The sequence below is a fragment of the Eumetopias jubatus genome, unplaced genomic scaffold (assembly GCF_037043125.1).
Source record: "Eumetopias jubatus isolate StellerSeaLion01/CBP00866 unplaced genomic scaffold, mEumJub1_p1.0 scaffold_8, whole genome shotgun sequence".
NCBI classification, from domain to species: domain Eukaryota; kingdom Metazoa; phylum Chordata; class Mammalia; order Carnivora; family Otariidae; genus Eumetopias; species Eumetopias jubatus.
Genome location: NW_028274814.1, coordinates 46,739,718 through 46,762,901, shown reverse-complemented (window position 1 = coordinate 46,762,901; position 23,184 = coordinate 46,739,718). Strand labels below are relative to the sequence as shown.

The 23,184-nt window shown below is 37.6% G+C and overlaps 2 protein-coding genes across 2 annotated transcripts in view; both read left to right on the top strand.

Annotated features, from left to right (window-relative positions):
- Positions 1-12,804, top strand: part of LOC114221654 (pregnancy zone protein-like) — a 44,718-nt gene extending 31,914 nt beyond the window's left edge. Inside the window, exons 18-36 of the mRNA XM_088025550.1 lie at positions 263-398; positions 783-1,011; positions 1,516-1,642; positions 1,845-1,966; positions 2,180-2,231; positions 4,161-4,244; positions 5,042-5,218; positions 5,506-5,593; positions 6,232-6,388; positions 6,779-6,853; positions 7,143-7,320; positions 7,621-7,844; positions 8,732-8,950; positions 9,104-9,234; positions 9,609-9,699; positions 10,565-10,633; positions 10,990-11,092; positions 12,049-12,090; positions 12,721-12,804. Coding sequence (XP_087881676.1) covers positions 263-398; positions 783-1,011; positions 1,516-1,642; positions 1,845-1,966; positions 2,180-2,231; positions 4,161-4,244; positions 5,042-5,218; positions 5,506-5,593; positions 6,232-6,388; positions 6,779-6,853; positions 7,143-7,320; positions 7,621-7,844; positions 8,732-8,950; positions 9,104-9,234; positions 9,609-9,699; positions 10,565-10,633; positions 10,990-11,092; positions 12,049-12,090; positions 12,721-12,743 — 2,327 coding nt within the window. The 3' untranslated portion in view covers positions 12,744-12,804. The remainder of the gene's footprint in view (positions 1-262; positions 399-782; positions 1,012-1,515; positions 1,643-1,844; positions 1,967-2,179; positions 2,232-4,160; positions 4,245-5,041; positions 5,219-5,505; positions 5,594-6,231; positions 6,389-6,778; positions 6,854-7,142; positions 7,321-7,620; positions 7,845-8,731; positions 8,951-9,103; positions 9,235-9,608; positions 9,700-10,564; positions 10,634-10,989; positions 11,093-12,048; positions 12,091-12,720) is intronic.
- A 1,771-nt stretch (positions 12,805-14,575) lies between these two features.
- The window catches only part of LOC148163700 (pregnancy zone protein-like), a 56,503-nt gene continuing 47,894 nt past the window's right edge, over positions 14,576-23,184 (top strand). Inside the window, exon 1 of the mRNA XM_088025703.1 lies at positions 14,576-14,679. Coding sequence (XP_087881829.1) covers positions 14,576-14,679 — 104 coding nt within the window. The remainder of the gene's footprint in view (positions 14,680-23,184) is intronic.

Below are 23,184 nucleotides of genomic sequence, written 5' to 3'. Positions count from 1 at the left end.
ATAATCAGCTTCTAGAGAGCTATATTTGCTTTCATGTCCAGAGGAAAGTACATTTACCTCCAGACTCTTTGAAGAACCAATAGGATTAGCTTTCCTAGAGGACAAATAGATAAATGAACTAGGTCACAAGCTGGTAGATTGAGCTGTTCCAATAATAAACATTCCCTGAGCAAACGACCTTATTCTACTTGAGAACTAGGCAACTAGAAATTCATGATAAAAATGAGGTTTACATTGGGCCCTTCATATGGTTCTGCCACAGTCTTTCCTCTAGCACGTGGTATTGCAGGACCAGTTTATCCAATGTTCCCCAGAGAGAATCTTCCAGCCGTGGAAGTGAAAGAGACAGTCCGGAAGTACTTCCCTGAGACCTGGATCTGGGACTTGGTGCCACTCGAGTAAGTTGTGTGTTGCCCAGGATTTCATTTAGGAAAAGATGTGACTCATCCTCCATGATTCTGGCGTTCCTGAGCCTTGGGGTTCTGCTCAACTTCTTTCTGGTAAACATTTAGGTTCATAGTTCATTGATCTCATAGCTCAACAATGCAATTTTTTTTTCTAATTTGGTCCTGAGATATCTAAAATCATGCCAAGTGGGAAACTACCCTTGCCCCTAAAAGGAAAGGAAAACCTTTCGGAGACTTTGCCAGGAGTGCCGAATCTAGGATCAGGTTTAGTATTGACTCTACTGGGTTACTAGGTTAGCATGCTCCACAATCAACTTGGGTCCGTGCTAAAAAAAAGATTGACTCACAAAGGCTTCCTCTTATTCCTTTCTCTAGTTCATCAGGTAGAAATGAGTTGGCAGTGAATGTCCCTGACACCATCACGGAGTGGAAGGCCAGCGCACTCTGCTTGTCCGGGTCGACAGGGCTGGGTCTCTCTCCCGTCGTCTCTCTTCAAGTGTTCCAGCCCTTCTTCCTGGAACTCACTCTCCCCTACTCTGTGGTGCGAGGAGAAGCCTTTACGCTCAAAGCCACCGTGTTCAACTATTTGTCCCATTGCATTCGGGTAAGGGCACTTCTCTGGGAGTGAGCAAAAGTGGAAGGGAGACACACAGTTGCCATTTAATATCCAGGTCTCCTAGGTAATCTCCCAGCAAATCATAGCTGAAGAATGATGTAGCCCAATTTGGGGATGGAATAGTTGCTAAGAGCAAAAGCTCCCTGACTGGTCCAAGGTGGTATGGTTATATTCATTTGGGGCTTTATTTTTTTCTGCGTATTCCTAAATTCAGACATCATTTCCACCTGATTATTTTTTCACTCTGACTAAAGGAAACATCTCTTTGTTGTGTTGGCACAAGCCTAAACCCTGGGAATATCTCAATTCTTGTCGGTTTTTCAGTTCCCTATTGGCAACGTTAAACTACAAAGTGTTCGACAGGATTTACCTTGTTTGAACAATTTCTCAAAGCCTCTCAATTAGTTCCCATTGTCCCATGAAGCTCCTTGCCCCGTCATTGTCCCTCTACCTGTGTTCTTTCTCAAACTTGTGCGTGGGTATGGGGGACAGGTCAGCTGGCAGCTGGAAGCCTTTCCTGACAAGTCAGCGGACCTAGTGAAAAAGAATGAAGAAACTCCCTGTGTCTGTGCAAATAGGCAGAAAACTATGTCCTGGGCTGTGACCCCAAAGTCACTGGGTAAGTGGTAAAGTTGTTGACAAATCCTGCTTCCTATGTTGTAATGATGTGCTTTCTGCTCTGATCCAGATACATGTTTTTTTCCTCCTCCTTCAACAATGATGCATTGACAGAAAATTATATGCAATATAGGAGATACTTGAAAAGACAAACCATGCAATATAGAATCACTGTTCAACTCATTAAGAATCTTATTCCCCAGGAAAGGTGAATTTTACAGCTACTGTGGAAGCCCTGCAGTCTCAGGAATTGTGTGGCAACAAGGTGCCAAGAGTCCCAGCACTTGGACAGAAGGATACCGTAATCAAGCCCTTATTAGTTGAGGTATGCCGATAAACTTTCTCTGAGTCTCAGAGCCCTTATTATACTATATAGCATTATATAATATGTCTGTGACAGTGACATTTCACTCCACAAAATACAGATGCATCTACAACTCAGCTTCTTACTAACGTTTTCGCTCTGCTTTAAAGTGATAGATTTTTTTTCCTATACACTCAGTATGACCTTCCTTTTTCACTTTTTTTCGATATAAAGCCTGAAGGAATAGAAAAGGAAGAAACTTTCAACACACTCCTCTGTGCATCAGGTAAGTGTCAAAAATAGACAAAATTCGCATGTTAAGCCACTTGCCAAAGTATATAGTTTTAGAATGCTCTTCGTGGTATGTTTTCCTCTGGGAAAAAAAAAGAGTGTACTCTCCCATGTGCAAATCTAACGATATTTGATTCAGAACAGTCTTTTCCTGATGAAGGCTTATAGAAGTTAAAAGACCTACCTAAAAGCTCCTGGCTAATAATGAGAACTAAAGCTGATGACCATAGAATAGGATTCTTTCCAATACCCCTGTGTTTTTCAAACTTCTTCCGAAACAATTTTTGAAGTATTAAAATATTTATGTGGCAATAGTACTATTTATTATTCAATTAATAGTTTAAAGGTACTCAAGTTTAATTTACTTGTATAAGTTACTGAAGAAGAACTTCAGGTTCACTAACATGTATAGGAAACCAATATTTTACTAATACCATTAATATAATCATATAAAAATTACCATTAAAATACTCAACTCTGCACCATCTAGAATCATCTTGAGGACAATGCTCAGTGTGCAGATCTCTCCTCTCTAGAAGCATCCCTTGATAATCTTATTTAGTCACAGAACTCGAATAACAACTTTGTACTGGAGACCACAAAATATACAACTTGGGTCCACACTGCTTTCTTAACTCAAACTCGTGTATTCAGTTGCACATAATCATCTCCACTTACAGGCCTGTAGGCTAATAGGCATCTCAAACTAGCATGTTCAAAACTGCTCTTCTGCTGGTCCCCACAAACCCACTCCTCCTACAATTTTCTCCATCTCAGATGATGGAAATTCTGTTTTTTTACTTGCTTGAAATAAAAACTTTGGAGTCATCCTTTACTATGTTCTTTCTCTTATACCCCACACCCAATCTACTTTCAAATCTAGTCGGTGCCACCTTCACATTATATCCAGAATCTTCCCACTTCTCACCATGTCCACTTCTACTCTAGTCTTTTCTTTCTTGGATCTTCTCAATAACCTCCTAACGGGTCTCCTGGTCATCTTTCCTTGATCCCCTACAGCAAGAGGAATCATGTAAAGCACATTTCAGATCATGTGCCTCTTCTGTTCAGATCTTCCTAGAGTTTCCCATATCCCTGAAAGTTAAAGCCTATGTCTCCAATGTCCCCTCCAAACCCTCGCTACCGCCATGACTTCATATCCTGTTACTCTCTCCCTTACTCACCCTCCTCTGCCCACACTGGACTCCTAGATTGGTCTTGCAACACCACCGCCATGCTCTAATCTCTGAAATCTCTTCACTTTTTGTTCCTTCTTCCTGGAAGTCTCTTCCCCCAGATATCTATAAATCTTACTCCTTGACATACGTAAAGTCTCTAGTCACCTATGATTTTGTTTTATCAAAGAGGGGAAACTGCTTCCCACACCCTACACTTTCTGATTTGCTTTGTCTTACTAGCTCACCCATATAAACACTCTGCTTTAATTTTCTCTATAGAACTTATTAGCATCTATCATACTAAATATTTATTTGTTATCTTTTTACTCCCATTAAAGTGAAAACTCTGGGAAGTCAGGAAATTTTTTTGAAAATTGTTTTATCATTGCACTTAAAACAGAACTTGGCATATAGCACACACTTAACACATATTTATGACATGAATGTTATTTTCAAAAAACACTAATAATAAGTATTAACATAAACAAGGAAGGGAAAGAAATAAGCATAGCATAAGGTATATGCTTATAAGGAAATCTGTAAAAATTAAGCACAAACATATTAATATGAACTTCACTGTGAGATGAATCATGACTTTAGGAGAAACGCAGATTGCACTGAAAAAATTATAGAATGATCAAGAGACATGACAGGTTAGAATTTGATCAAAAGGAAAAATTTCAAAAAAATAGAATATTTCTCTCATTTTTTCCCTTCCCTTATATATATTTGTGTTCTTTCATTAGAAACTGGTGTATCTGAAAAGTTGTCACTAAAAGTTCCTTCAGATGTGGTTGAAGGATCTGCCAGGGCGACATACTCGGTTTTGGGTGAGTCGGCCAGCCCAAGGCAAGCAGCTGTCCATCTCATTACTCTAGTGCACGCAGCCTCACCACCCACGGTTAATGAAGACTTTGGCTGTAGGCATTGGATTGAAAGAAAGAGTGCTAAGCTAAGAATCGCATTGTATATTGGTCAGAAAGGGGGTTGAATAGATGTTGTGCCACTTATTATACCTGGACATACTCGAAAGAGTAAGAAGGGTCACTTCTCTGTGCCCTCATCTTCAGAGATTGACTAGGTGGTTGTGCTTCTTAATAGATTTGAAAACGGTTTTTACCAGACAAGCGGTTCATCAGAAAAGATGTGCCCAGCCATTGTTTTTCCCATCCTGGAATCATCGACTTTCTTTGTCCCGCTTTTCTCTATCCTTTCTATTTCTTGTTTTTCTTCAGCTCTTATGCTTTCTTGTCCTTCCCTCCGTACATGATTTGATCTCTCGTTTAGCTAGTAATCTATCTTCCTATCTCAACAGAAACCAGCTCTGAGTTCCCCCGGTTTTTTTTTTTTTTTTAAGGATTTGTTTATTTATTTGAGAGAGAGAGAGAAAGAGGGGGAGAGAGAGAGAAAGAAAGCGCCCCGCGCTAGCGAGTAGAGGGAGGAGCAGAGGCAGAGGGAGAGAATCCTTAAGCAGACTCCCTGCTGAGCACAGAGCCCAACACGGGGCTCGATCCCATGACCCATGAGATATATCATGACCTAAGCAGAAACCAAGAGTTAGACGCTTGAGTGACTGAGCCACCCAGGCACCCTTCCTCTGATTTTTTTAATGTCTTTCATTCCCCAGGTGACATATTAGGCTCTGCAGTGCAAAATCTTCATAATCTTCTCCAGATGCCGTATGGTTGTGGAGAGCAAAATATGGTCCTTTTTGTCCCTAACATCTATGTTCTGAACTATCTGAATGAGACACGACAGCTGACAGAGACTATCAAGTCCAAAGCCATCAGCTACCTCATCAGTGGTGAGCAATAATCCCAAAAGGAGAAATCTTAATTGATTTCCTGAATATCTCTCTCAGTGAACTCAAATCAGCATCCTTTTGGTTAAGATTTAATAATCACTGTTGCTGTGACAACCAATGAAATGTCCCCCTCTACTACCAGAAAATTCAATGGCATTATCAAGCCTTGGAGACATCTTAATAAAACAGTAGTTTTCCTATGATTCCTATCCAAGTTTTGAGGAAAAAACTGATTTATTCTCCAACGTCTCTGCTATTTCATAAATCTATGAATATTTCTTCTTCAGGGTACCAAAGGCAGTTGAATTATAAGCACAGTGATGGTTCATACAGCACCTTTGGGGATCATAATGGCAGAAGTCAGGGAAACACTTGGTAAGATCATTATTTCCGCATGCTTGCTATAGATCCATTCTATTCTGCAATTCTGGAAATAATTATTCTCTGATACCTGGAGTTCTTTCATGGAAATGTGTTATCCTCTAAAAATCCATATGTCTGTCATCACTACCGTGTGATCTCACCATTTCGTGTATGAACACAGGCCATCTGTGATAGCACAGTAAATAGCAGTAAAATAAAGAGCCCCCCAATGGAAATATAAGGCAGAAAGTGTTTTCATGTGAGATGGTAGTAGGAGAAGCTTCTATACTGTGCATTAAGGGAAAGGAAGAGGGAAAAGACAGAAAGAGACTGTGATGTTATTAAAATCATTCAGGAAATGGCAGTGTGGGTGATGGAAAGGTTCAGAGCCTCCAGCAAACATTTCGTGAGAAAAAAAAAAAAGTGAAAAGCATCAACTCGGGAGAAACCAATAAAGTTGAGATTTAAAAAAGGAATTCAGATATTTGAGGAACAAACAAGAATATTTAGCGTGCAAGTGTCATCTCCCCACCAATTCTCCCCAACGGTTTCCTCCCCCAGGTGGCAAAGACCAATGTCTGAGTGCAGTTGCCCAAAGTGAGCTTTCAGTGTGAGATGGTCCTCATGTCTGTCTCTCCTTTGCTGGGCAGGCTCACTGCATTTGTGCTCAAGTCCTTTGCTCAAGCCCGGTCGCACATTTTTGTGGAGATGTCACACATCACCAGTGCCCTCACCTGGCTCGCACAGAGACAGAAGGAAAATGGTTGTTTCCAGCGCTCCGGATCACTGCTAAACAATGCTATTAGGGTAGTGCCATTCATTTTGTTCTGGTCCCTGAAAATAGTGACATGTAGGAGCAAAGACCCTCCTGCTGATTCCTCACATCTTGGTAACATAGCTTTGAGGAAGGATGGTACTCTCTAGAACTTCTGAAATCTGACAATAAATTAGCAGTTTTTTAGTGAATTATAAAATACTGTGCAAAAAAAACCCCCCAATATATTACTAAAAGTGAGGGGAAATGACTTGGGACAGATTCGAGAATTTGAGGGTGGAGGGGAAAGGGGGAAAAATCAGTAATATTGCACGAGAAAAGATGCTCTCTAGTGAAGAGTGTGCAGGGGGATAAGTAGAATGAGCCAGCTCTTGCTAATGAATATTGGAGTGTTTGAGCATCTCTGCCTCTGATCTTTACAGGGTGGGGTAGATGATGAACTGACACTCTCTGCCTACATCACCATTTCTCTGCTGGAGATGCCACTACCTGTCACTGTACGTACCAGCACAGTCCCTGTATCTCCCTCACAAATATAAGGAATACAAATCATGAAACTATGACTCTCTGAGGAAAATGGGTTGTGGTTTTCATGTTATTTAGTTTTGGTATATTTCACTAGACCATAAAAGACCAGATCCCTTTGGAAGCTGCAGAGGAAATTATTCTCCGGTCAGAACCCATGATGTTACATGACACACTGTGCCCTTTAATCTGGTGTTAGCCTGTGGACAATTCATTAGCCTGCTTCTGCTATCTAAAGGTCTCTTTTCATCTGCCTTATAGCACCCTGTTGTCCGCAATGCTCTGTTCTGCCTGGAAAATGCCTGGGGATCCATCTCAGAGGCCCAAGGAAGTCTTGTCTATTCCAAGGCATTATTGGCCTATGCCTTTGCCCTAGCAGGAAAGCAGGCCAAGCGAAGTGAGCTTCTTGAATCGTTGGACAAAGACGCTGTGAAAGAAGGTAAGGGCTGCTTACTGCACAATTTACCCCCCAAATCACCAGTGATTGACAGGCGCCTGGGGGGTTCAGTTGGTTAAGCGTCTGCCTTCGCTTGGATTATGATCTCAAGGTCCTGGGGTCAAGCCCCCATTGGGCTCCCTGCTCAACGGGGAGTCTGCTTCTCCCTCTACCCGTTCCCCCCTGCTCATGGTCTCTCTCTCTCTCTCTCGCAATTAAATAAATAAAATCTTTAAAAATTAATTAATTAATTAATTAAGATCATTCTTTAAGTTTAAGATCACATTCTGTTCTATTTCAAAGAGGACTCAATCCACTGGCAGCGTCCTGGGAAAGTTGAAGACGTTACGACATTCTGTTATCAACCCCGGGCTCCTTCTGTTGAAGTGGAGATGACTTCGTACTTGCTCCTTGCCTATCTTACTGCTTGGCCAGCCCCATCTTCAGAAGACCTGTCTGTGGCCTCACGTATTGTGAAATGGATCATCAAGCAACAAAACCCCAATGGGGGCTTCTCCTCCACTCAGGTCTGTGGAGAGAGCCTCTAGGAAGAAAAATAAATATGTTAATACATGTATAGACACAACCATATTCTAGGAGTTGAATAATCGGACAATATTTCTAATTCATACTTTCTCCATTCCTCCATCACCAGAAAGGTTCCAGCCTCATTATTTTATATATTCATTATTGAATAAAATCCTCTGTACAGTCTCTCATATCTTCTTTCCTTAGTCAACCCCCAAATGGAAAATAAATCAGTCTTCCTAAAGCAATATTTCATAAAATTACTTCCCTGATAAAGTAAATCTTTTTTTATCCAAAGACTAAAATTATCTAATAATGTTATTCAAAATATTTACTCTCTCCCAGTAAACACAAATATTGCCATCTAATTAAGCTAATCCCTTCACTTTTTCTGGAATTGGCTCTCTCCTTTTTCTATGTCTCCACATAATATTTCCCACCCTGGTAGTCCCTGATGCCTCTCTTTCTGTCTATATAAACCTTTCTCGTGATTCATACATAATTTTATTTCTTCTTCATGGTACCTTCTTCAAGTAAGTCTTCTTACTCACCTTCTCATGAGGAAGTCTTCTCTTACTAATCTAGCTTTGCCTTCTTCTCCTTTCTCTGAATGTTTACAACAAAAATTATTATACAAATTTCTAAATTATTGAAATAGCCTTTGCTCTATGTCAATGTGTGGGTCTAATTTCCATAGGTATAGTGTAAACTACTTGAATGGGGAAATTTTTTTATGTCCCCCTGAAGTCCATAGAATAGCTTATGTTAATAACGGGTCTAGTGTTTGTCATGAAATAACTCTGAGAGAGAGTAGTATTGATATGATTTACATCCAGTATGATTTTGTTACCTGCACTCCTGTGATTTCTGCCCCATCTTTTTTCAGGATACTGTGGTAGCTCTCCAAGCCCTGTCCAAATATGGAGCAGCAACTTTCAGTAAAAGGGAGAAAGCAACTGTAGTCACTGTCAAGTCTTCAGAGAAGTTCTTTGAAGAATTCCAAGTCCACGATGCCAATCGCCTGTTGCTGCAGGAGGTCGGGTTGCCAGAGATTCCAGGGGAGTACAGCACGACCGTGTCAGGGTCAGGATGTGTGTATCTCCAGGTGAGATTTCCAGGGTTTAGGGGATGCTACAAATGAGGAGAAAAAGCCTCAAGAATTGGATATGAATCTCCAAATGGAAAAGGAAATGTGCGCTAAAGAGAGACAGACTATTTGAGTGCAATGATAAAGGATTTTTTTTCCCATTTGTTTCAGACATCCTTGAGATATAACATCCTGCCCAAGAAAGAAGGGAAAGTCCCCTTCACTCTGAAGGTTGATACTCTCCCCAAGAATTGTGATGGAGTACATGCTCACAGGAAATTCCAGATTCACATCAACATTAGGTAAATCCTTTTGTTGGTAAGACCTTTTATAGAATATGGAGCAATTGATTTTCTTTTGCGGGGGAATTCCATTGTCTCAAGTCACACAATATGAATATGGAATTCTTGCAATATTTACTAACGAGAAAATTTTCTTCACTCGTACCGAAAAGCCTTAACGTTGAGCATATGATGTTGCCATACCTGCAGAGTGTGAGTTCATAATGATGGGTTTTCCAAATAAGCATAGCAGAAACAAATAGAATAGATAGGGAAGCTGAGTGGTAGTTAAGGATAGGGAACACCAGAAATAATAGAGAAGGGGGAATTTCTGTCTTGAATGAACTCCAAAGAATTTTGTTTGAATGCCTTGTCCGTGTGCTTTGCCTTCATAGTTACACCGGGGAACGACCAAGCTCCAACATGGTCATTGTTGACGTGAAGATGGTATCAGGCTTCATACCTACGAAATCATCCGTGAGAAAGGTAAAGCCTAAATCCTTTACAGATAGCAAAGTCGTGATAAATCCTGACATTTATGCTTGTCAATTTTATTGGGTTTTCAAAAGGTTTACTCTCTCACACTTACTTCTCTAGAGTATTTCCATCATTTTAATAGTGGGTGTCACCATTATGTGGTCTCCAGTGTAAGACGTAAGTCATAGACATGGTTAATAATGCTCCAGCAACCATGAGAGATGATGGACTCTGAAAAACAAACTGAGGGGTTCTAGAGGGGAGGAGGGTAGGGGGATGGGTTGGCCTGGTGATGGGTATTAAGGGGGGCACATTCTGCATGGAGCACTGGGTGTTATGAACAAACAATGAATCATGGAACACTACATCAAAAACTAATAATGTAATATATGGTGATTAACATAACAATAAAAAAATTAAAAAAAAATAATGCTCCAGCGGCCCTTGAGACATTAGGTATGTGGAGAGGTATTGAATTATCATATATTTTTAAAAGGGAAATATATATATATACATATGTATAATATTAAAATATATAATTCATATATGCACATACATATGATAAATGTGATATTCTTCCTTTTTTCTTTTTATATGGAAAGGGTAATTCTCTCTCATATATCATAAAAACGTGTATGTTAGAGATAGAGTAGATAGATGATAGAGAGATACAGAGATACATAGGTATAAATAGATGATAGAGATGACAGATAATAGAGAAAGGGTTTAATACATATTACTATTTTTCTCAAAGAAATCACAATTAGCAGTTTGGGTGTTTCTGAAGAGCCAGTTAGATCATAAGTACCTGAAAAGTGCTCTTAGCCTGGAATTTCCTCATCCCATATGTCTGGCTTATACTCTTGGTCAACAGCTCCAAGAAAAGCCTCAGATTCAAAGGACTGAAGTGAGCACCAACCATGTCCTGATTTACTTTGAAGAGGTAAGATTCTGTGACTCTGCTGGAAACTACTGGAGTAGTGGACACACCAATCCAGATTCTGGATAATGTTTTGCACACACAAGTGGAGGAGAAGAAAACAGCCGTAGAGGGAAATGAAGCCTGGATTGGTCAACAAGGCTCGATTTATTACATTTGTTCATAGAATCATCTCTTTTGTCCTTCTTGTATCTGCCATTGAGTGTATTATGCAATTCTCAAAATGTCCCATTCTTTCCATAGGTTTTGATACAGATGGATAGCATAACCATAAGGTTTGATAATCTCATAGGAAGAGAGGATGGTAACTAGAAACTAAGTTAATCTTTGATTCCAATTCAGTTTTCCTGTCTCTCCAGCTAACCAATCAAACTCTGAGTTTCTCCTTCTCAGTGGAACAAGACATCCAAGTTGACAATTTAAAACCAGCTACTGTAAAAGCCTATGATTATTACGAAACAGGTGAGTGGGATTCAGACATGCTGAGTTTTGAAAGGAAAAACCTGGCTAACCTGGTAAAGGGTCACCTTAACTCAAACAAAATCCCACAGTCTTTCACCAGAAGAAGAAGTGAGTTTACGGTCATTGGATAATCATGTGCCCCCTAAACTAGTCTTGAACCATTCTTATTAAGCAATAAGGGGATCAGTTCTTTCTAAATTCTCCTATAAAGTTGTTTGTTCTGGAGTGAAATATTCCAGAAATATAAGTAGAATAGCAATAACTAAAAAACACCTCAGTACTGACTTGTGATATGACACCTAAAATTTGATCCATTTTTAAAAATATTTTATTTATTTGAGAGAGACAGAGCATGCATGAGAGAGAGCATGATCTGGGAGGAGGGGCAGAGGGAAAGGGAGAAGCAGACTCCCCGCTGAGCAGGGAGCCGGCTGGGGGGACCTGAGTGGAAGACAGATGCTTAACTGACTGAGCTCCCCAGGTGCCCCAAATTTGATCCATTGTTGACTCGTGCCTTGAGTAGTCTCACAAAATTTGGGAAACTCTGTAATATATCAGGAAATTCTTCCATTTGCTCATGACTTGGAACTAGAAATTTACCGGCATCATAACATGCTGGTAGTGTTAAAACTACTCTTTCTTGGAATGAGCAACGGTTCAGAGAGGAAGTTAAACTCCAATAAAGAGAACACAGCTGTGAAGAGGGCCATACAGTATCCCATAGACAACCTTCCATCTGTGAAACCTGCCCCTGACTTCTGTATCCAAGCCCAGTTTTCTCTTACTGCCCCCTCCACTAGTCATGCATGGTTTAGTACAGAAGTCATTCATTTCCATTGGCTCCATAACTGTCTTTATACTTTTTTTCCTAGCTTACACAGTTTATTTACAATTAACTGCCCATATGCTTATTACTGAATGTCTTCACTCTTTCTGTTTTATCATTTTGGTTTCAGAGGAATTCACTATTGAAGAATACAGGGATCCCTGCAGTGCTGGTAAGGTATAAACAGCAAAGTCTAATGCCAACATAAAGAAAATAAATAAACATCAGTTGTCCATATATGGTTGCTTCTTGAGTACATCCTTATCATATTATAAAGACCATGGTGTATCATTTAGGAACTTAAACTATTTCAAATGTATTATAGAATTTCTCAGTAGAAAAAAAATGCAAGTAAAGTATAAGTACTGGGTCTGGGGTGACTTGTTTGCAGACAAATCCAAGAATTTACCACATATAAAAACTAAATCATCTAATATTTAGTTTATATTCTATACCCAGTGGTGATATATTTATCACCTGTGACCTTTTTAGGATATTTCTAAACTTATACTAGTTAAGGTCAGGAAACTTTTCCCTGTAGTTTTCCATACAGCACAGCATGAGAGATGTGATCTACAAGATTTTCCTTTATACCAGTCGACAATGTTCATTTTTGACAATATAACACTTGTGAGACCTTCAGTTCTCCATTCTAAAATAGGAAACAAAAAAGAACAGCCCTATCATTAAAAATAATTAAAATTTATTAAGTTCAAATATTTATGATTGAAATACAAAACATTATTCCTTTAGTCGATGACAGAATTTCCTTAATTTTCCTATCTTTTATTCTACTGTTTAGAATCTGAACACAGAACTGCTTGAAAATGGAAACTTGTGGACCTCATCAGATGATCTTCTCCAGGAACGAAGGACAAAGACTTATCAGGAGAGGGAAGATAGTGGGAGAAAGAGGGGACAGGAATTGGAAATATATAAAATTTGATGTTGAATAAATTTATGACACATACACCTCTACCGTTTCTTTTGTTCTGTATCAGTATTATATTTCCCTTCTGAAGTATATGTCTATTCCCTGCAGTATTTTTACAAACACTATAAAAGCTGTATGAAAACCTGAGCTAAAAACACTACAGATAAATCAAAATGGAATTCCAAAAAGTGTTCAAGTAACCCACAGGAAGGTAGACAAAAGAAAACAATGTTTCCAAATATTGGAAACAACCAAAATGTCCATTAATAGGCGAATGGTTATACTAACTGTGGTACGTTCATGCCATGGAATACTACTCAGCAATAAAAAGGAGCAAACTATTGATCTACACAAAAATTTGAATGGATCTCAAGAACATTATGCTTGGTGAAAATAAAGCCAATTTCAAGAGATCATACTATATGATTCCTTTTATCTAACAGTCATGAAATGAGAGAATTATAGAAAAGGGGAAAAATTAGTGGTTTCCAGGGATTAGAGATAGTAGGGCAAGGGGGGATTGGAATGACTATAAGGGGTTCGTTTAGAGAGATATTTGGGGTGATAAAATCCTGTATGTGTTTCATTACAAGTAAAATTTTTGCATTTCTGTGGCTTAATAAAATGTTTTAATAATGACTATGGTGGGGCATCTGGGCAACTCAGTCGGTCAAGCAGCTGCCTTCTGCTCAGGTCATGATCACGGGGTCCTGGGATAGAGCCCAGCACTGGGCACCCTGCTCAGTGGGGAGCCTGCTTCTCCCTCTCCCTCTGCCCCTCCCCCACCCCCACTCATGCTTGCTCTCTCTTTCTCCCTCCCAAATAAATAAATAAAATCTTTTAAAAAATAAATAAATAACTACTATGGCTGGTTTCTCTCATTTTTCTGTTTTCATCTTTTTTTTTTTTTGCAATACTGTTTATTATTTTCTCCAGGTAAAACTTCGAAATCCTTTGTCAAGTTAATTATCCCCATAATCACACTGGGTACTATGTCGTGCTGCATTGACTATTTATCAATTTATAATGATTATGAATGCCAACATTTTTACAATATTAAGCCTTCCCTATTCAGACACAGTTTATCTTCATTTATTCAAGTCACAAGAAGTGAATTCTAAATTTGATTTACTTTCTGAATTTGGACTGAACTACAAAGTTAAAATTGAAGATTAACTTCATGAATATATATAGCATGATAAGTCGAAAGCATAAAACAATGTGCATCTAGAGACAAACGATATGTGCAAGGATCAGATTACAAGATAATGAAAGACTACAACAATATTTTTCATTTGTTGATAGAAACCATTGCAAGATTTGAAGCAAGAGAATATTTCAGATTTGCATTATAAGAGGACGCCTTCTAGGCAAAGGGAAGAGGAAGTTTTTGCTGATCTCCAAATACACAGGCCCTTTGTGCAAAGCTCAGCTCTCTCCATCATGCTTCATCAAATGGTTGAGCACACTTGTCCCTCTTCCACACTTATACAATTCTACACTTTAAAAAATTATTTTCCTTTTATCTATGACTCAGACCCTCTTTGAAAACCAAACCTGTATCTTGTCTGCAGCCTGTTCTCTCAACACAGAGCCGTGACTATTGCAGGCCTTCAGTGAAACAAAAGAGTGACTGAATGGGTCACTGCCCAGATGAACATATTCCCAAAGGTAGATAGGTAGAGGAGAAATGGAGGAACACAAAGGAGGACCACTATAAACCATGTTTATAGCTTATCTCAAAACAGATGAATCTCTTCTTGCTGTTAAAGTTCTCCCGGAGAACACCTGTAACGAAAATGAGCTAGAAGCATTGTTGGAGGAGAGGTGGGTGGGGGGATGGAGTAATTGGCATTAAGGAGGACACTTGAAGTAATGAGCACTGGGTGTTTTATGCAACTGATGAATCAGTAAATTCTACCTCTAAAAACTAAAAAAAAAAAAAAAAAAAGAATATAGAAAAAAAAAGAAAATTAGCTAGAAAGGCCATTTTACTCAAACCTGAGTTGAATTGCTTAATACTTCACAAATATTTTATGGAAAAGAATTTCATACTTTTCCAAAGTCAAATAAATGAGGAGGAAAAGGAATTTTGGTTATTTATTAACACTTCAAGCAAAACTCGTTTAACCTTTTATACGTTCACTGAGCTCTAAGAGGAAGAGTATTGCCTCTGTCTTGCAAAATTGGCTGTCAGCAATCATCAAAAGGGTAAATACACATTATCTCTGTTGTGGGTTGAATTGTGCCCCCCGAAAAGATATGTTGAAGTCCCGATCCCTGGCACCTGTGAATGTGACCTTACGTGGAAATAGGGTCATTGCAGATGTACTTGAGATGTAAGTTAAGATGAGATCATCCTGGAGTAGGATGGACCCTTGATCCAGTATTTCTGTTGTTCCATAAGAAAAGGTGAAGATATACAGAGACAAGCATGCACACCGGGAAGACAATATCAGAGAAAACACAGAGAAAAGGTCATGTGATGGTGGAAGCAGAGACAGGAACACCAAGCAAAGAGAAAGGCAGACAAGAGGTTGCCTGGTAGAGCACTTGGAGGGTGCGTGGCCCTGTCCACACCTTGATTTGTGACTTCCAGCCTTCAAAACTAGGAGAGACTAAATTTCCATTGTTTTAAGCCAGCCAGTCATAGGAAACTACTGTAATATGCAATCAAAATAATATATTTTCATTACTGGCCCAGTTTACTTCGTTCATTCTTATCTGTCTTTTAAATCAGAAGAAAGACGGGCACCTGGGTGGCTCAGTCATTTAAGCGTCTGACTTTGGTTCAGGTCATGATCTCAGGGTCCCAGGATCGAGTCATATATCAGGCTCCACCATCAGGGTGGGTTCTCCTTGAGTCTCTCTCTCCCTCTGCCCATCCCCCCACTCATGCTCGCGCGCTCTCTCTCTCTCTCTCTCTCGAATAAATGAATAATAAAAATCTTTAAAAAATAAAATAAATCAGAACAAATAAATGAGCATGTTCCAAATGATTGAGTGGTGGAAAGAGAAACCAAGAAATTTTCTTTTTGTTTTATATATTCCCACACAGTTCAAAAATAAAATATCTTGTTCCGTAACTTAAAACAAACAAAAAATAAAATGAGATATGGGGTCTAGTTTTTCACATCTAGCCTTCTACCATGTTTATAGCTTATCTCAAAACAGATGAATCTCTTCTTGCTATTAAAGTTCTCCAGGAGAATTTTCTTGTATATTTCTCCTGTGGCCGTAAGGAAAATAAAATGATTCATAATAAAAATAAATAAATCCATGAGCCATTAAGATTGCTGAACTTCAAGGCACATTTGGGTGAAAATGCTGATTTGTATATTTTAATCTGTGCTGGTATGCTCCCTCAAGGAATATTTGATCAGTGCTTAATACAAAGTAGAAGTATTGTTGCAGACCTTTCTTCTTAGAGATTTTGAAAATATAAAGGAGTCACTGTTATTTAAATAGAAATAGTGCACAAAATATCTTTATGCTTTTCACTTAATATTCTCAGGCATTTGTCTTATAAAATTTAGGAACCAGAATTAATGAGATAATATTAAAATAAAGAATACTCAAGCCACTAAGTGCAAAAGGTGTGCAAGGATTCAAGTTATTGTCGAACAAAGTTTGGCCTAAGAAAATCTGTGCCAAGATCTAATGTGTACTTAATCTGACAAAATGAAACTTGTCATGTTCAGTAAATGATCTTTGATTACCCAAACTGTGTTAATATATAAGCCACACAAAGACTTTCATCCTCAGTACACTTGGATATCACTCGTCCCAAAATTTCTCTCCCAAAGACACCAAGCAGCTGAATATAAAATTAAGTTGCTTCTTGATACCAGGCGTAAAAAAAGAAAAGATTGAAAATAAAAGAGAATGCCTTTGCCAATTTGTGTAAAATAAAACAGCACCTTTTCTATAAAAGGTTTTATAATTTATACTAGGACTCATAGATGAATATTATTAACATGGTATCTCTTATTTTAACTAATTACTCATCAAAGTATAATTTTCAAAAAGAAAATATATATTCATATATATATAAATTATATTATCAAGAAAACATAAAATAAACACATGTGAAAGATTTTATTTAGCCTGTTAATTAAGCAACCAGTAAGATGTTATAACCACTTCAAAGAACATCCAAAAGGCTAGGATATTTAGAGACAATTTAACAAAAACTGTTAAGATAAGAAGGGTGGATTGTGTATAAAACTAAATAATGTAAAATATGCCATAACATCCTTGGGGTTATCTGTTCCACTGGACAGAAATTATTTGCATGTTTATCTAACAAAAATCCACAAGTAACCTCACTGGGTCTGGAACTTTTCATTTGTAGTAAACAATGTAATGAACGAAGTGTGTTCCCCTTGAAAATCTTTAAGTGGCCCTTGACCCCAAGTTGTATTGCAAGAATGTGCTACTCCTCATTTTTGCCTTATTGCTGAGTTTCTGGTCATTTTTCTGATGGTCTCCCCTCTCCAAAGATTATTCTTGATTTTAAAAAAGAGAAGGGGCAGTCTCATTAGGTCTGTACGAATTGTTTTCATAAGTGCTAGGAGGGTTAATTAGCTAGGTAGGCCCCTTTGATTTTGTCTGTAAATCTTGAGCCTTCAGTATTAAGCAACTAACAAGGCCACATAATTAACTGCTGTCCAGCAGCTTTCGTAAGGAATCTTGGTTCAGACTTTTCAGACCCTCTATGACTTACCATTTCACCTATAGTACCCACAAAGTTAGATGAATGTTTCTCTTCTAAAAGTTCCCCAAAATCCAGGGTCCTTAGCTTGCACAGAAATGATCTTATTTATACTTGTGAGACTGAGGCCCTATAAGTCAGGTACCAGGTCAATTTCATGAGGAAACTTTATAGACATTGACTCCACTGATATTTCTCAATAGTGACCTTAATATGCTCGATGATAAATGAGAATTATCTTCAAATATTATTGTTCCGAGTAAGCCTTGATTACACAATCAACCTGTCCAATTATATCCATGTTAAAAGAAAACAGATTCTTATTAAACCATGCAATATTTGCCATGCAGTGTAAAAATTCAGTTAAAGTATGTGTTTGAAATCAGTGGGAATCAGATATCATTTTTAAGTGTTTTGTTTTCATCCACAGAAACAAAATCTACTAAATTAGGGGTTAGATATAATGTAAAAAGAAAGAAAAAACTTTTCCTATATTTGTTAAAAACACATTATTTAAAATAATACTTAACCATATTTCAAATAGATAACCACATTTTAATTTCCCTCCTTGGTTTATTCAATCCTAGTAATTCTTATTCTGCTTTATCTTAGGTCAAGCATTCTTGCTCTATTTGCTTCTAAACTAAAAACAGTCCTGGATATCTTGACTGATCCATTAGCCCAGCCTAAAAGTTGTCTAAGGGAAAACAGCTCAGAAACCTGAATCCAAGAGTCTGTTCTTTGAGGTATCGATGTTCATAGCATTAATACAGGACTTCCCAGAAGTGTTCAGCAAGAATCAAGAAGTAAACACCTGGGTCATCTTGGTGGCTCAGTTGGTTAAGCAAAGCGTCCAACTCTTGATTTCAGCTCAGGTCATGATCTCAGGTTTGTGAGATCCAGCCCTGTATGGTGCTCACGCTGGGCATGGAGCCTGCTTGAGATTCTCTCTCCCTTTCCCTCTGCACCCCCCAAATCTAAAAAAAAAAAAAGAAAAGAAAAAATGTAGACACCTGCGTGATAGTGAAATTAGTTAATTTATAACAATAACCAATAACATCACAGTGAAGGAGGACAAATTACTCTATAGGCATACTGCACATAGCAATTTCACAAGGGTTTGATCAATGTTTTCATAGAAGTGACAATAGGAGTGCCTGGGTGGCCCAGTCAGTTAAGCATCCAACTCTTGGTTTCAGCTCAGGTTGTGATCTCAGAGTCGTGAGATTGAGCCCTGCATCAGGCTCTGCACTCAGAGTCCACTTGAGATTCTCTTTCCCTTCTGCCCCTTCCACTTGTGCTCTCTCTCTTTCTCTCTCTCAAATAAATAAATTAAAAAAAAAGTGAGAATATGCTATGAACAGTGAAGACATTGACAAATCTCCAGTGTCTTCACATAAAGGGTACAATTTCTGAAATATTTATATTGACATTTTGCCTGTGCAAATTTAACCTAGGGAAGGCTGACTATATCTTCCAATTTAGTCATTCGTCCCAACTAGGTCTTACAACACTGATGAGCTAATTAATAAATATAATGAAAAATATCCTGACTTTATCATTACTTTTAAATTCAGGATTCCACCAAGGAAAGCAAAAGAAAGTAGCCCAATTATACCTGGTAACTAGGTTAAAAGGGAAAACAATACTTTGTTACCTATTACTTAAAGTGAAAATATTTTAAAGTTAACATAATGAAGATAACATGATTTTAAAGTCAACACAAAGCAGAGAAAAATATTCTAGTGCAACACTGAATAGCTGCTATCTGGACACATGACAACAGATTTTAAGTAAAAATCTCAGCCACTGTTGAGAGCAAAACCTACTAAATTGAGGGTTAGATATAGGATAAAAAGAAAAAAGAACTTCTCTTACATTCTTTAAAAACACAATATTTATAATCATACCTACTATATTCCAAGTAAATAACCACAATTTAATTTCTAAGACCAACATATCATTAACAGAGAAAGCCTAATTTTAATTTTGCATTAATATAACATCTTGTGTAAAAGTTTTATAAGTTTTTTAAAATTAATAAACCCATCAAAATTGAGCCAAGAGTAACATCAGCAAAAATGGTAGAGTAAGGAACTCCAAAATATCAAATATTCACGGATTGAAAGACATATATTAATATAAAATATATTACATTACAGTAATGAAATATATAAATTTTAGTGTACTAATATTATTGATATTATTAAGATGGCAATATCCCCCAAAGTGATCAGTGCAATAGATTCAGTACAATCTCAACCAAAATCACCAGTACTTTTCTTTCTAAAATGGACAAGTTGATCCTGAAATTCATTTGGAGATGCAAGGAACCCAAATTAGCCAAAACCGTATTGAAAAAGAAGAACAAAGAAGAAAGACTCACATTTCCCTATTTTAAAACTATTTTCAGAATTTGATCTAGGATCCACAACACATAAAAACCTCTTACAACTCAACCATAAGAAAAGCAAATTAAAATATGGTAAAGGAATTGAATAGAAACGTCTCTAAAGAAGATATGCAAAGTCAATAAACCCATGAAAATATGCTCAACATCGTTAGTTATTAAGGAAATGCAAATCAAAACCACAATGAGACACCTCTTCACACCCAGTAGGATGGGGATAATAAAAGAAACAACAACAACAAAACAGAGGATGACAGGTGTTGGCAAGGATGTGGAGAAAAGAGAACACTCGTTTATGGAATGCAGCAATGTGAAAAGCTGCAGCTGTTTGGAAAACAGTTTGGCAGTTCTCCAAAATGTTAAACATAGAGTTCCAATGTGATCCAACAATTCTACTCCAACTTACACACCAAAGAGAATTGAAAACATATGTTCACACAAAAACTTTTACACAACTATTCATGGCAGCATTATTCATAATAGCCAAACAGTGGAAACAACCCAAATGTCTTATCAACTGAATAATAAATAAAATATGGTACATCCATGCAATGGAATATCCTTCATCCATATAAAAAAGTAAAGTACTGGGGTGCCCAGGTGGCTCTGTCGGTTAAGTGTCTGCCTTTGGCTCAAGTCACGGAGTCCTGGGAATGAGCCCCACATCAGGCTCCCTGCTTCTCAGGAGTCTGCTTCTCCTTCTCCTTATGCCTGCCCTCCCCCACCCCACTAGTGCTCACTCTCTCATGCTCTCTGTCTCTCTCTCTCAAATAAATAAATAAAATCTTAAAAAAAAAAAAGTAAAGTACTGATACAGGCAGCAGCTGGGATGAGTCTTGAAAATACTGTGCTAAGTGAAAGAAGCCAGACACAAACGACCACATAAGGTATTATTCCATTTATTTATATGAAATGTCCAACCAGACAAATCCATAGAGACAGAAAATAGATTAAAGTTTGTCAGAAATTGAGGAGGAAAAAATTGGGAGCCGGTACATTTCTTTTGGGAATAACGGAATATTTAACAATTAGACAATGGTAATGATTGCATAACACCATGATATATACTAAAGTCACTTAATTGTACGCTTGAAAATGGACTTTTGCGTTATGTGAGTTACATCTAAATAAAAAAATTACTCCCAAAAATGTTACCCCAGCTATGGGAAAAGTTGTAATGCTTCTTTCTAGATTCAGTGTTACAAATGAAGAGGGGAAAAAAATCCTTTCCTGCAGACCTTGTTCTACATTCATTCAGGTTTTCTCTTTCACTGTTCTATTTCACATTATGAAAGAACCAGTCATTTTAAAACAAAAATATTTTCTTTTTTCCCTTGGAAAAACAGACACTCATCCCATTATTTTGCACAATTATGTTTTTCTGTTCCCACTATAGTCTCACCTTATTCATAATTATAACTTTTAACCTTATATCCAGAAAAACAACTGGAAGAGAGATCATTGAGAAGTGTCTCCTTGTATCTAGCATCTTAGCAGGCTAATAAAGTTCTCAAGAACACATATAAAGACAATTTTCTGCAGCCACCCATATCCCTTTTACAACTTTTCAAAGTCTGGAGTTGTAAAAACAAGGAACAGAAAGCATAAAGCAAGGAAAATGTGGTTAATTTGAAAAAAGACCAACTACAAATAATTCAAGAAATAAAAAATTGATTCATTGAAATAAAAAAAGAAATCAGGGGCACCTGGGTGGCTCAGCTGGTTAAGTGTCTGACTCTTGATTTCAGCTCAGGTCTTAATCTCAGGGTTGTAAATTCAGGCCCCACGTTGAGTTTTGGGCTGAGCATGGAGCCTACTTAAAAAAGAAAGAAAGAAATCAATGCTGAGTACTGAATTTTGTTGGTGAGAGAGCAACCCTGGCTCACTGGATTATAGAGAAGTTCACTAAGGCTTTGAAACCAGGTAACAAAAAAAAAAAAAACAAAAAAACCAGGTGACAAAAGAAACAAAGAAATTAGAAATCTAATGCTTTAAGCAGTAGATCCGACAGAGATAAAATGAGAATTAACAAATTTGTATTAAGATCTGAGGAAATTACTCATAATGCAAGCGAATTAAAAAGTTATGCAAAATATCAAAAACAAGTTAAAAAAAAAACAAAAAGCACAGAATAGAGTCAACACTTATTTCCGAAAAAATGGAAAATTAGCAGACTGTTTCTTCCTTCTTCCAGATAACCCTGGAGAAATAACATAAGCAAGAAAGAAACAGAAGTTTTAGGAACCAACAAAATATTAGAAAAAAAAACTGGAGGAAATGAAGGCAATCTGGAGCTAATGAAGAAGTGTCAGGGGAGTTGGTAGTCAAAGAGAAAGGAATTTGGGAAATGGCTGACTTGGTAAATTGAAAGAAAGTTATTTAAGTTCTGCAGTTGGTTTTGCTTCAAGCTGGTTTGGGACAATTATTATCCCTTCACAGAAATCAGCAGCAAAAGCCTAGAGTAAAATCTTATTAACCGAAAACCTCTGCAAATATGAAGAGTAGATGAAACCTGATGTGGAATCATCAGCTGCCTCAGACTTTCGTTTTTCCATTCTGTCCCTCTTCCAACCCTCCAAGCTCTGGAGACGATCTCTTTTCACAACTGTCTCCTAAAGATATAAAAATGTAGCAAGTAAGTGTGGTCACCAGTGGTCTTTGGTGACTGGGGATTTCCTCCCTGGACTCTTTCTCTCTCCACACTTCAAAGTCACTAGCAGGATCACAGACAAGGATCTGATCTTTGGCTCTTCCCCCACATATATTATTGGACAAAGTATCCCATTAATAATGGGCTCACAGACCAAAATAACAAAACACATGTTGGCTGCTCAAGTCCTATAAAAGAAACACAGCAAACTGATCAACGTGTATTACCTGAAGAAGAATTATCAGAATAAACATAATATAAAATAATCCTAATATTTTAAAATAGATAATAAAAGGTATACAAAATATAAATTAAAAACTAGAAATCATAACACAAAAAAGTGGGAATATTAGATATGAATACATAATATTTGATATTTATGAGATTAATATTCTGATGTATATAATTGAACAAAATATGAGTTTAAAGATGAAGTTGAGGAATTTTGCAAAAAAGCAGCAGAACAGTTGAAATAAATACATAGAAAATGCAAATGGAAAACTAAGTAATATGAAAGATTGAAGTAAAAATGTGAACATCTACATCTTAGACTTCCCA